Here is a 14069-nt window from a genome sequence, read left to right on the forward strand (position 1 = left end):
ATAAAATTGCATAAAATGGGCAATAAATCATCTAGTTAAAGGCATTCAAAAGCTGCCATAAATGTGACTAAAATTCCTGAGGTCCCTGCAAATATCTGGCGTTTTACAGTTCCATATCAAATATTGATTCTACTTACTACACAATACCCTTTCATTTTGCAAACACAGAAGGTACATCATCATTATGGCATAACTGAAATCCATCTCATACAGAGGCAATATACAATCCAAAGTTGAAGAAAGTCAGTGAGTTTTTCTAAGTTTTGGGCAGCTCCCAGGAGCTTCTAAGAAGATTGCTGATAACACAGAGAGCTGATCCAAACCCCCTTCAACCAACAAACAAGGAGTTTCTCTCATTGACTTTCAAGAGACGTGGATCAGCCCCAGTGGTATATTCTGAGGTGCTGAACTCCCCTGAGCCTTGCAAGTGGCCTGGGAGAGTGTGTAACCACATTCAGGTTCTCCCATGCTTCCTTTCAGCCTGTGTAACACACTTTGTAAAATAAAGTAAATAAACCCCAAAGAATTATTTTGGACTTCTTCAGTCTCCAGCACACTAATGGAAAGGTGCATTCTTGAGCACCTGGGTAGAGGGATTGTCCCACCTTTTGGGGCTGACTGTAAGCTAAAGAGTTCAGCCCTGTGCTAACTCATTTAAAGCCAGCAGGCCTTACTGAATTCAGAGTTCTGATCTTATACGAGTTCTCATGCTGGATTTTGGAAGTGGGGGGATCAGTAACTATTTCACAGGGGAAGACAGCAAAAATAAATTTTTCACACAGGAATTAAGAGCAGGTTTTACCGTATTTCAAAGCACAGATAAACATTATTTGAACTCAGAAAGTTAACACTAAAAATAAACTTTTTTTTTTTCCCCTCCCCCAGGCAGGGGAAATTAATTCCAGCTTCCTGGAAAGCAATCACTTTATAACTTTTTTAACACAGCTTGAATACAGTTGGTGCTGAAATGTCTCTGTGGCTTTTCCATTATTTTGTCTTGTCCCAGTGTTGCTCAGCCAGTCAAAAAAGGACTGGTACAGTCTGTTGTAAACAACTTCAGACACCATAAAGAATTCCAGTTTGCACTGAAGGAAAACTTTCCACTTTCTGATAGCTTAAAATATCTTACATTTGCTGTTCAAAACCTGAGGACCTCCACAGGAAAAATACTGTTTTTCACCAGTTTGATTAACACCGACTCAAGTGACTTGCATGAAAACAGTAACAGGCTAACCATCTTTATCTGAGAGTTCTGGGGCGTTGGACCACATCTCACATACATCTCCAACCTTTTTTATATTATTTAAGGTCCCTATATATAATTTTGTGCAATTGATAAGAACTATCAGGTTAAACTGAAACAAAAGCTAAACTGAACTATACACATTATACATCAAATCAGTGACAGATACAGTATTGAAATGAAAACATACTAGTTTGTTTGTTGCTCTACTTTCCAGTACACAGCCATGGACGTACAAGCCGTCCTTATATAAGGCTGAATGCTATATTTCTTCTATGTGGGGCTCCTACAACTGTTATTAGACCATAAAGGAGAGCATTACCTCTTTGTCATCATGCCGCCTGCGGATAATTTCTTCTGGAGTTTCCATGTAATCAACTGGTGCAAAATGCCTTGGTGATTCTGAATCTACTTCAAAACAACATAAGGAAGTTAAAATACAGATGGATTTATCTAGCATAACCAGAAAGGAAAAAAATAAATATTTTTAAACAATTTGTTTCCACTATAACAGTAAGGATTCTCAATTGCCATTGACCAAATTGCCAATCAGATGTTGATAATTTATCCATTTTCATTTTTTTCCCTTTTGGGCTGTACATGTGAACAAAGATCCAAAAATAGGGAGAAAATAACGTACAGGAAAGTGTAAAGACATAGAAGGACTTTGTAAAGAAAAGATTCACTGCCATCGAAGAATGATTTGGCATTTTACTGTTGAGAAAAGTTTAATACACACACACGCAAACACAACTAGACCTTGAGAAACTACTCCTTTAAAGCAAATCATCTGGGTTTGCTTTATAATTCCCAAGTGTGTAAATGATACAGGACAAGAAACATCTCATGTTGAGATTCTTGCATCCCCAGAGCTGCTTGAGGGATAAACTGAACCTGATGTGATTAGAAAGGCAGCGGAAATCGTTTCTCAGAAGTGCAGCTGTTAACAAGTCCTGAACAAAAATGCTGAGCAAGACACGCAAAGGACGTTAGACACACTAGGGGGAAAAAAAAAAAAAAAAAAGGATCCAGGGGATGCAAAGGTGAGGAATAAAAATGCAAGGGTTGTGGAAGAAAAGGGGAGGAGAAAGGAAGCAAGAAGACAGATGAAGAGAAACTGATAAAGAACACAAAAACCACCTCCTAGGTACGTCCCAAGTTCACTTTGCGGGTTGTTGTTTGTGTCCAGGCTGTGACAGAGAGCATATGGAACAGGGTTCCCATTGTTTAAGGAGTCAGGAGTGTCAGCCCGGCCCATGAAGCTATCTCGGCTAGGTCCCATGGTGGGGAAGTAGCCAAGCCTTTCCACAATGTCAAAGGAAGACAGGCGCCTGGGGGCAAGAGGCCTGCTTCTGGAGAACAGTTGGTGCTGGGAGTGGTGACTCTTGTTTCCTACATTCCCCTGCAGCTGTATGGGGTCATCTGGGTTCTCAGGGCTGGGCACTGCCAGGCTTGTCAGGCAGTCTGGGGGTGGAGTTCTGCAGGATTTGTGTTGGAAGGGCTTTTTCAATCGAAATGGGAGCGGGCTCATTAGGTAGACATTTCTGGGGAGCATGTGCCTGTCCCCATAGACATCCCCTTTGGAATCAGGGTTCCTGGAGGCTTGCTGCTGTTCGTGCCTTCGGATGGTAGTGAACCTGGTGTAGGAAGCTGGGCATGGGCCTTTGCATCTGTTGATTTTATGCTTCTGAGGCCCATTGAGGTTGCTGCTGCTGCTGCCACTGTCATTGGAGGCATTTGAGAGAAGATCTATCTCATCTGTGCAAGCTGAAAGTGTGTCCATAGGAATGGCATCACTGACATCTGAAGCCGTGTCCTCCACATTGCTGCAGGAGACAGAGGATTTGTTGGCCAAGCAGGCAGCATCCTTCTCTTCTAGGTGTGCTTTTGACAAATCCAGAAGAATCTCTGCAGAGTATGCAGCACTCAGACAAATTTTAGACTGAAGAGAAGTGGTGGATTTGTTTTGTCCAGCAGAAAAGTCAAGTGAGGGCATTGATCGGGATCTCTGGATCAGCTGCTCAAAGGCACTGATACGGGAGGAAACAGTGTCTTTGGGGATCTGCTCTGAATCCTCTCGACTAAGGCTGTGCTCCATCTTGTCCTTTGCTTCATTCTCAAACTGAGATGCAATATCCTTCACGCTGCAGGAGGAGACTGTGTCCAAATGGATCCTGGACCGGTTGATCTGGTGCATGTCTTTATAGAGTGTTGTAAACTCCATCCCACTTTTCCTGGAGGCAGGGAACAGGTAGCCTTTCCTAGAGTTGGTGCCATACTCCTGCAGGCTCATGGTACTGCCGGATTTGATGGCATACTCTTGCTTTGACTTCATAAAGATGTTTTCTATGCTTTCCCCTATATCTACCATGAAAGCCTTTTTATTATCAAACAAGGCAATGGAGCTACGAAGGTTTTCGCAGCTTTGAGCTTTCTCGTGAGACAGCAAGATACCCGTCTTGTCCTGCAAAAGAGCAGCTGGAGCTGCTAGTTTGGGTTTGAATTTAGAAGGGAGGATTTCAGTAATGCAGGCTTTTGCAGCTGATAAGGGCTTCTTATGTTTACATGCGTGACCTAACATACCGGTATGACTAGCGTTAAAGGTTCGGCTATTAACTGAAGAGGGTGCAGTCATATGAGCATTCCCACCTTTACGATCCACTGGTAAGCATGCAGAATAAAATAAATACAACCCGTTAGCTGAAGTGCTAGAAAGCTATTGAGAAAGGAGAAAGAACATGCTTGGATGTCATAAAATGCACTTTAAAGAAACAAATTTCCAAAACAAAGAAAAGCAGGAAGAAACTGCAAAACAAGCCACGCTTACAGGAGTGGGTGAAGTGCTGCTAATGTCTCTAAAATGAGGGGTTTTGCCAGAAGCAGATCTGGAGCACTTTGAAGGTACCCTCCTAAAAAGTGCTAAGCATCATCAGCTTCCAGGGAAGCTGTAGCACCAAGGAAAAGGGAACTGAACTCTGGGCAGGATCAGGGTGTCAGCAAGAATGCAGAGGCACTAACATTGCAAAAATGGCTTAATACCAAGCCTGTAATCACACCTACTATGGTCTCACCACAGTGCTTGCCAAACAGCTTATTCCTGGGAAGGAGAAAACAATCAGTGGTTGACTGTGCCAACACAAGCACACCACATTGGCTGACCTTGCCCAAGAGACGCCTGCTTAGAGATTCCCCATACTAGGAATAAGCTGAGTGTCCTTCAGAAAATGCGGCTGACCATGTTTGCTTTAAAATTCAAGGAGTCAAATCAGGACATCATTTTTTTTAAATAAGGATCCAGCCCGGTTTCAGCTTACAGTGCAGTTTTTAGGTCTGTTTCCAATTTGAGTTCGAATTCAAATGTCAAAATAATGATTCAGGTTCAGTTGCAGTTTGGGGAAAAATAAATGAACAGATTTTTTTGTTCAGATCCAGTTTGACTCCTTGCCCTACAGGCCCAACAAAATGCTGAAAAACAGCTGGAAAATAGAGACAGAGAGACCTTTTTGTTGTGATGTACTATTTTTAGGGAGAGCTGTTCAGAAACCCAACACATTCCTTTTCCAGTCCTCTCCCCATCTCAAACCATTTTTAGGTTGAAGTTGGCTCAGAGATACATTCCCCAGTACAACTCCCTGATAGGAGTCAGGCTCTTCCTTGTCCTACTCTTCTAGAGAGTCTGTGATGGGGGGAGGAAAGGGGAGGAGATCGATCTCTTCTGGCTCACAGTACCAGAGCCTGCAGGGCTGGTTCAGACAGCAATTGCTGTTTCAGTGACCCATGCATTCTCTGTACATCCCTGGCAGGCAGGAGGCTGTGGAGCACGTGGCACCAGCTACACCAGGGTAGCCAGGCCAGCAGACTGCTGTGGCCTGCTGAGGTAATGCAGTGGGAAGAACAGAAAAGGCAGGGAAGGGCTCTAGCACGGCAAGGCAGTGGGAGCAAATGGATAACAAGGCCAGCCTAAGCTGCCTCAAGGGAGAACATGAGAGTTTGGGGTGTGCCTGAGGTGCTGGATGGAGGGAACTGGTCTCTCTTGGGAAGAGGAACCTGGATCAGTTAAAGGCATCATGAAAAATATAGGCCAGTGTGGTCTGAGAGAAAAAAAGGAGGGAACACGGAGTATGGCAAGGAGGAAGGACAGCATAAATCTCAACTGGCTTGAATAGGACTCTAAACCTTGCAGCAGTTTGCCCCATATCACCTGACTTTTGACACCGTGCAGAATGGAGAAGACGTTAGTGCCCTGACCACCTACCTTTTGTGGAAGCAGAGCTCGAAGGTCGCTTGAGACCACTCAGTCCCTGGAACGGGATATCTCCACCTTCCAGTACACTCTTGTAAATTTGCCTTTCATTCTCCAAGGCAGCAGGGTCTCCCAGAGCTTGCTCCGACTCCCTCTTCACTGCATTGTAGTTGGGTGAATAGGCGGAGCTGGAATACACAAAAAAAGGGGAGGGACACCAAGGGAAGGGACACAGTTTGCTGAGAGCTTCATGTAAAGTAAGGGAAAACCACACTTTTGAACCCAGTATATGAAGAACTGGTGCTGAATGAAGAGGTTATGAATATATTGTGATAATGTTCTAGGTTTGGCACTACAAAGCATTCTCCACCTGAGATGAGGTGGAGCACTCCAGGCTCCACCTGGAAACCGGTGGCAGGAAAGCACTTCTCTATTTTACAGATGAGGCAACAGTCAGGGCAGCTGCATAATTTCCTTGCAGACATTCACTAGTTATCTGGAAGTAGCATAAATACCTTCCAGCTCTTAGTTCTCTTTCCTTAAACACTAGCCATGTCTGTCTCTTGCTTATAAAGTACAGCTGCTCAAGAGTTCACCTCAACCAGTTCAGCTTCCCAGTCAACCCTACAGTTCAAGACTCCCAGAGCAATTTCTGAAGGCCATTAGTGAGGAACCATGCAGAGAAGCAATAGTACAAGGCTATAGACACTACTCTTTTAATTGACAAAGAAATTCCCAGATGCACAGAGTTCTGCTCAGCTTTGTCTCAGGTCTAATGTCTCAGGGAATAAAAATCCCTGGACTCTAGGTCTACTATGCAGATATATAAACAGAATGCTGTTAAAATTAGTACAGTTTTAATTTAAGAGGTTTTTAAAGACTGGAAATTTATTGCAAATTCCTTTTCTAGTCCTGCACCGACATAAGTATGCTCACACATCTGATTTCTAGATTTCACTGTTTCCTCTCTAAAAGATTAGCCAACAATGCCATGGTATAAATGACGTTTCAGGTGTAAAAACTTACTAAGCAATCAGGGAGACTATGCTTTCCTAAAAGCTAAGCTCATCTGATACCCTTTCTTGTGTTCAGCTAGGCTCTTCAGAATAAGATTGAGTCTCACAAAAAGCTATTCTGGGGCCAAAGCATGACTACTGGAAAGTTTGAAAAAATAAAGATATACAGATTTGCCAATTAATAGAAATATTTGACATCCTGATGTCCAAGAGTGATTCAAATTTATGTGAATGTGGAAATGCTTGTGGTTATGCCTGCTTGTTGTGGATAAATTTGTACATGCACATGTTTATTCTGGACAAACATTGTACTTCTGGGGTAAAGAGAAAGCTTTCAAACACATCAGAGGACTGGCTATGGAGGTGAAATTACACAATGTCTGGATCACAGAAATGATTTTAGTTTCCAGACAAGGAAAACCAGGTCATATACAGTCCTGTAAATTACTTTCTGGAGTAAAAGCTCATGAAAAGCACCACAAAAGGGGAAGGGAATACTGTCACTTTTTCAACCTAAACAATGCTCAAACAGGCCCACTGCTACAAAGCTGTTGTTTCCTGTAAGAGTTATCCCAGTGCTTCTCTTTGTCAGGTACCTGAGGAAGTCCTGCCAGATGCCACAGGGAATAATGACTGCCCTGAGGTAAGTTGTTAGTCTAGTTGTTGAAAAACAAAGAGTTAAAACAATCCTCCTTCAGCATACACCTGGGGGAGAGAGAGGAGGTATTTCACAGAATCCCTTTACCAGCTGCTCCCTTATTAATAAGGCCAGCAAGCAGTACTGTATTAGGGCCAAAGCAGTCTGTAAGATCAGGACTGGGTGAATGGAGGGAAGTGCAACACTGCAGAAATAAGACAAAAAACTCCAGTGATCTTTTCTCCCTGCTCTCTAAAAGCAGGACAGGAAAGAGTGTGCAACTCCACTGGGCCTCGCTATTGTGTCCCATTGCCAGCATATCCAGGTTGCTTCCTCCCCACTGGTTCAGACACTGGCATTCTGAATGTTTTGGGTGGCACAGACAGTGCTGCCATGGGCAGAAACCTTACCAGTCATGGGCAAAAATAAGCTATTTATGCTAATCTCTGAGATGTCTATTTATTTTATTGCTCTCTTCCTACCAAAACAAAACTAAAGAGTCATTGGAGCAATCAACACGATGCAGCAGTGTGTGAGTTTCCCAGCAGAATGAACACAGACAGAAGGGAACTGAGCTGAAAGAAGTACAGGAGACCTCTAAGACCCCCAGGGGGACCATGAACACACATGGTATTAATGGGTATCTGGAGGAGAATTTGCCTTTTTTAACAAACCATCCTTGTAGAGGGGATCACTGTGCCTATGGACAATATTAAGTATTCAGTCCAATTACAAGGAGCAGCAGGCTCACAGTAGGAGTTGGCTCCATGGCTCAGCATCTTCCTCTGTTTTTTTTTTTGTCACGTGTTCCTCTTTTAAGAAAAAACAACTCATTTAGACAGAACATACTGCTTATTATATATTCCTCTGAAAAGTCAGTGCCACGTTAGATCTTTGAGAAATATTGTTACTGCTACCACTGTTCCCTTTCTGTAGACTGGGAAATTACTGCCTTCCATCAACAGCATCCTTTTGATCTGGTGCACAAAACAGTGAATATCTAGCAGGTACCAATCTATCATGCACGTGTAACAAACAATTTTTGTTTATTCTACACAATAATGTTACTTGCATGAAGATACAATCAATTTGAAAACTTCACCAAGATGAAGTTAAAGGTCTGTTGGGCTTTTTTTAAAGCCACTGCCTGGTACAATCAGCAAATCTTGTCTAGACAATCCAATCTCTCATGCAATCACTTCAAAATTCATTCAAGATCAAAGGGCAGATATTGTACCTGGACTCGTCTAAAGCATTCATTCAATTCTTATGGTACAACACATTTGCCTATATCCATCCCCCAAAAAATAAAGCCAACCCATTTCCTGTACACAAAATCCTGTCCTACATGACCTCAGACTGCAAAAGAGACATCAAAAAGCAATCGAAAAACTTACTAGGAAGAATGGTCTGTGGAAGTTTCCAGAGGAGTAACACCTGCCGTATTCTGCAAAAGTCCAAACAAAGGAGTCATTGATATGCACTTACATGTGAGAAGAAGAAAAAGGCTTGTTTAAGTAACTTTCCATCTATTGCTTGAATATTAGCCTATAGGAGACACTGGACTTTAGGTCTAAAATGCAGTTTAAGCTGTCAGTGTCTTTGCAGAAAAGCAACAATTTCTGCGTTCCTTCAGGGCAGTGACAGGTTTTTAGCACAGCCGATGCCTTTTTGCAGTGCCTATTCTTTTGTCTGCAAATGAGTCATTGTGAATAAAGCCAAAAGCAAGAAGAGATAACCAGCTGGGCCATGACCAGGAGACACATGCTCATAATTATTTCCCCAAGCTTTTCCCCCAACCGGTCACTGCCCGCCTTTGCTTTAAAGGTATATTACATTTCTGCAGCACAGTACATTCCTCAGCATTCAAAAAAAAATCAAAGCTCTAATAAGAAAAGCAACATTTCAGTTCAGTTCCCTTACTTAAGAGAAGCAATGCCAGCTGCACAGGTTCAATAGCAAAAGCCAGTCCTTATCCGCTTGCTTTAAATCCATCTAACACTTCCTAGGCACATTATTTAAAAATTGAAGGCAATTTTAGCAGAAATGCTCTATCTGGTGTCCCCTCATATACGGGAGGATTCCCATGTAAGAAGAAAAAGCAAATCTTGTGTTTGAAAAAGCAGCTTTTTCAAGTCCTGGTGAAATGCCGCAGCTTCAAAAAAAAAAAAAAATCAACAACAGAAAAAAAAATAGAAAAAATGGCGTGTTACCAATTAATCTATCATTTCATGGTTCAAGTCCTGCAGACCCTCGAAGCAGCAGCTGCAGCTGACCTGCCCTAGAAGGCCACGACAAGGTGCAGTGTAAGGAAAATTGTGTAAAATCTCTTGGGAATATCCAAAATCTTGGGTAGGCGTGAGCTCCTAGCACAGAGCAGGGCTTGTATGAAGGGAGGGTAGATGGCAACACGCTTGAAAGGCACGAGATGATGACGTGACACGCCAACCAAGAATTTTAAGCTGATTGCTGCTGCCTATTCATGTGAAAAATAGAGGGGTTTTTTTGCAGACACTGAACTCTAAACCCGAAAGGGGGACTGAGATGAGGGTGAGGGGCAGCTGAAAGCAAATGGGGGAGAGAGGAAATCACTGTATCTGAAATGGATTTCAAGCCGGATTCTCAGCATCACGTTCTATTATTTCTGACAGCGACACAGCAAGCCATGCAGTCAGAACGGTCAGAGCCATTATTTATCCCAACCTCATTTAATAATCATCCAGCAGTGAATAGATTAGAGCAGAGAGTTTGGAAACAGGGATTGGCAGCATGAAAAGAATAGGAAATACCTTCTGTGGCTTTTTATGTGGCGCTTTATAAAGCTTCTCCATTTTTTCTAAATCTGCCTCTAACTCAGTCTGGTAGAGGTAGAGGTCTTTTTCTAGATCAGTCTGGTTAAAGAAGGAGAAGAAGAATGGGAAAATAATGCTTAGGGTTAGGGGAAACCAAAGGAATGTTAATTTTGAAAAAAAAGCGAGCCTTTTTAATTGAAAAAAGATGAAGGTGGTATGAAAAATACACAGAAATTCACTAGCAATTAATCATGTTTCGATCATTACAGAGGAAATAATTTTAAGCATTTAGCATTCAAATTAAGAGATGTACAGGCCTGCTAGAATCTATTTCTACAAACCATAAAGTTATAAAACCCACCTGTAAGAAAAAAAAAAAGATACTGTAACAATATGCATTATGCTGTTAGTATAATTATCATTGCAAGTCAAGATAGCAAAACCACCACTCTACCTTACAGCTGATTATGATTTAAGAATTGTTTATTAAATCAATTTACTAGCTACTTAATTGTTAGGCTAATGAGCTCAAGCCCAATTAAAAAAAATCACTCACAAGCACACAAAACCCAAGCAATGTTACAAAAAAAAAACCAAACAAAAACCCACATCATACATACGCGCTGGATGCTGTAGTGCATGAGACACAATTACCTTTCTATCCTCTCTAGTAAGGATAGAGCAATCTCCAGGAGTATAATCCCAAATCTTTTTTGGAGGCTGATGGAAAGCAGAGGAAGGAAATGAGGAAATGAAGATAAGGAAAGACATCACAGAGAATATGGAAACTGGATTAGAACAGAGGGGGAATACAATAGGGGATTTGCATCAACACTGAAAAGAAATAAAAAACCAACAAACCACAACAGAGAAAGAGAGAGAGAAAGACGGATAAATCTGCTATAGCACAAATATCAAGAAATCATGAGGGGCAAAAGGGAACATACATGCAGTCTGCAAGGGGCTGTTTTCAGTAGTATGGGAGGAAATTTTTATTTTTGCAGGGTGCTCTAAGCCCACAGCTGTTGGTTAAAGCATTCTTAACAGAAAATCAAAACAAAATGGGAAAAAAAACCATATAGTCATAAAAAGCATTTGTTTTGCTCATTCTTCTTTTCAAAAGGAAAGGGCAATACAAGGGCCTTTGATAAAGAAAAGGGAAAATCTTTCCCACCCGCTTCAGACTATGTATACATACCATGTGAACAAATGGCTGATTTTCCAGTGGTGGCATTGTGGGGCAATGAGAATGCAGATTTGTTATTTTGTAGTTCAGTGGTTTGGGGGTTGTTTGTGGTGATTTTTGGCAGAGAGAGTGGCACACATGAAAGTTGGGGAACTAGTTATTTAAAATTCATCCTACAGGTGAAGGTGCCAATTTCAAAATAGGATTTTCCCATTTGGATGCCCATGTAAATATCTGGGAGGATAAAGTGAAAGATCTTTGTCCTGACACTCCTATCCAAATAATGCCAAGATAGCATCCTCATTTCACCAGATATGCACCTCTCACTGATATGCCCAGAGAGACTTTGTTCTTATTTGGTGAAAACAGAATACATTTGCTCTGTTTCCAAACAAAATTAACCTCTGCTGCCTGGCAAGTTTAGCAGTTTCCTTCATGTCCATACTGATTTCTGTGATTAGATTACTAAGTAAGTGTCTCTGAGTCACTGAGGAGGAAATCTCACCATTATCAAAGGTGAGACTGAGCTACAACACTTGGGTCTTAATCCGAATTCCTTTGTAGACTGCTTGGATCTGTATTTTGAATCTGTTCCTCTTTGCATTCAGACAACCATTGTGTGGATGCACATACTAAATACCTATTTAGTGACCATTAGATCAGCGGCTGTAGGAGGGTAGATGGTGTGGCAAAAATTAAAGATTAAGATTCAGATGGAGGAACTGGAGGGCATTAGGTGTAAAGGCAGGACTTGCACCTCTTTTTCCCGCCCCCTGCTTCTCCATTTATAGCAAAGAGGTTAACTCAGTGCTGTAACGGGAAGGGCTGGGAGCTGTTCATGTGCATTTTCCCACAATGACAGTGGAGAAAAAGTGAGCTCTAGACTGACTGTCAAGTTTTGTGCATGGGCTCCATGGAGGTGTGGAGCCACAGGTCAGGAGAAAGGAAGAAGTGTGTGGGGATTCAGTCTCAGCAGCATGAGAAAAAGCATCCCTGCTGCATAGATTCATCTGCCTGTCTGCAAGGCACACCTGCAGTCCACAGAGCTGCCCAGAAATGCACATCCAGCAGTGTGTCACTTCAGTTGCCCTAGGAAACACATCTGCTTTCCTCAGAGGGGAAAGTAACATCCTGATTATTCTGGTGTCTTTGGAGAGCAATACCCACAAGCTCACGGGAATTCTGTGCTCCCTTTTGCCAAGTGTTTCCTGCCCACATCACAGAGCTGCAAGTAAAGTTGGGAAGCCAAGGGAAATCATGCCTCTAGGAGCGCACATTATCTCCAGCACTGGAAAGAAAGCTGGTACAAAGACAGAGTCTTTGAAAAGCCCAGATACTAGTGAATATCAGTTGAAACTCTCAGCTGAGAAGCTTAGCCACTAGCTGGTCACAAAAATCAGGCCCTCCCATGACAGGAGTGAGCAAAGCTACAGAAAGCATGCTCTTTTGGCTGTGATAATGAAGCTCAGAGAGGTCTTTGCTAGCTATAAAAGTCAGAGATGGCATCCTGAATTCAAGTGCCTGATGCTGAAAAACTATTTACAGAGTATGACATTCAGGAGCTGGCATAGTTCTTGGGGAGCATGGCTGCATGGCTGTGGAGCTGGAGCAAGTTGACATGGGATATCATTTCAAGGAAAGCTGTAAGAAAACAGCACTTAACAACAGTGCCCTGAGCAAGACAGAGAACCTGTCACTAGAACAGATGCTCTGCTGAACTCAAGACGGATTGCTGATGCAGCCTGAGATGCCCTCTTCTGAAATAAGGACAAGGCTGCTTGACTGAAAGTCCAAATCCACACTTCTAAAGAACAAGTATATCCCCACAACTAGAAAGGACCAAGGGCACAAATGCTCTTCTTTCTTTGACACGTTTTCAATTAACTCATGCTAAGTCAATGAGAGGACAAACCTCCACTCATTGCAAAAGCATATGGCTATTAACTACATGAGCAAAGATAAGTGGGTTTCTTCTCACTGTGGAAATCTTAAGCCATGACAACTGATAAAGGGTTAAATCCTTTTACTGACAACACTTAAAAGCCTCAGTGAGGTGAGATTTATCTGACTTCTACTGCCTAAAAATTAGGGGGTCTCATCTCCAACATTGCTGAAGCTCCTTCTTTAGCTTAAGGTGGAAGGTCCATAGGTATAAAACATAGTTTTCTATGAAAGAATGGACTACCAACAACTGTACATGTTTGCTTCTCAGCAAAAATTACACTATATTTCTATGATATGATTGGAGTGAGCACTCAACTCCAGGAGGCTACATTCTGTGCAGATGAACTTTGACACTTCTGCCAGAACAAAGACTAGATTTAAAGAAAACCTGCTCTCTGGTGTTCAAGTGCAGTTGCCTCTGAAGACAGTACTGAACCTTAAAACATATTTCTGTTTTGTTGTACATGGAGGGAAATCTCAGCAGCACTCAAAAACGGAGTGTACGGGAATTTGACAGCTGATCTCAAGGAGAAAGGAGAAGCGACAACCAACCACTACGCTTGAATACACGTGAGAGGCTGATATTGACCCCCCGGTGCAGTAAGAATCAATTATTAAACAGTATGTAATAACAAACTTAATAGTGTTTAATCAGTAAGAACCAGGCCATAAAATGCCTTAAAGTCACATTTTTTGCAATAGCCACGACCGCTGATGTGTCCTCTCCATCAAAATGTCCTTTGTCCTTTTGAATAATTAAGCTTTGGTTCATCCTTTTCCAGAGGGAAAATCAAGGCTTTGTTTTTTTTTCTCTCTGCACAGAGCAACACAGGTCCATTTGAAAAGAAAGCACACTGTTCTCAGACTCCTTTGGTTTCAGGGAATGGCAAGGGCTATTCAACACAGACTGCTGCCCTCTATTTAGGCAATGGGAAGCTACATGCATAAGGAAATGATCAGGAAGAAGGGTCATGATCTGCTTATGGATAGCTGGAAATTACTGACTTG

General features: G+C 42.2%; 1 protein-coding gene across 17 annotated transcripts in view; it reads right to left on the reverse strand.

Moving 5' to 3' along the window:
- Positions 1 to 14069, reverse strand: part of SORBS1 (sorbin and SH3 domain containing 1) — a 113323-nt gene that overhangs the window by 19577 nt on the left and 79677 nt on the right. For 10 of the 17 annotated variants that reach the window (XM_027899224.1, XM_027899223.1, XM_027899222.1 and 7 more), the window contains 6 exons: positions 10586 to 10651; positions 9929 to 10030; positions 8537 to 8586; positions 5499 to 5674; positions 2384 to 3904; positions 1566 to 1651 (listed from right to left, as the gene is read on the reverse strand). In XM_027899224.1, the coding sequence (XP_027755025.1) occupies positions 1566 to 1651; positions 2384 to 3904; positions 5499 to 5674; positions 8537 to 8586; positions 9929 to 10030; positions 10586 to 10651 (2001 nt within the window). The remainder of the gene's footprint in view (positions 1 to 1565; positions 1652 to 2383; positions 3905 to 5498; positions 5675 to 8536; positions 8587 to 9928; positions 10031 to 10585; positions 10652 to 14069) is intronic. The other 7 variants (XM_027899237.1, XM_027899232.1, XM_027899234.1 and 4 more) reach the window with 2 other exon arrangements.

The sequence above is a fragment of the Empidonax traillii genome, unplaced genomic scaffold (assembly GCF_003031625.1).
Source record: "Empidonax traillii isolate 1590-97213 ecotype Southwest subspecies unplaced genomic scaffold, ASM303162v1 scaffold651:size361119, whole genome shotgun sequence".
Taxonomy (NCBI): Eukaryota; Metazoa; Chordata; class Aves; order Passeriformes; family Tyrannidae; genus Empidonax; species Empidonax traillii.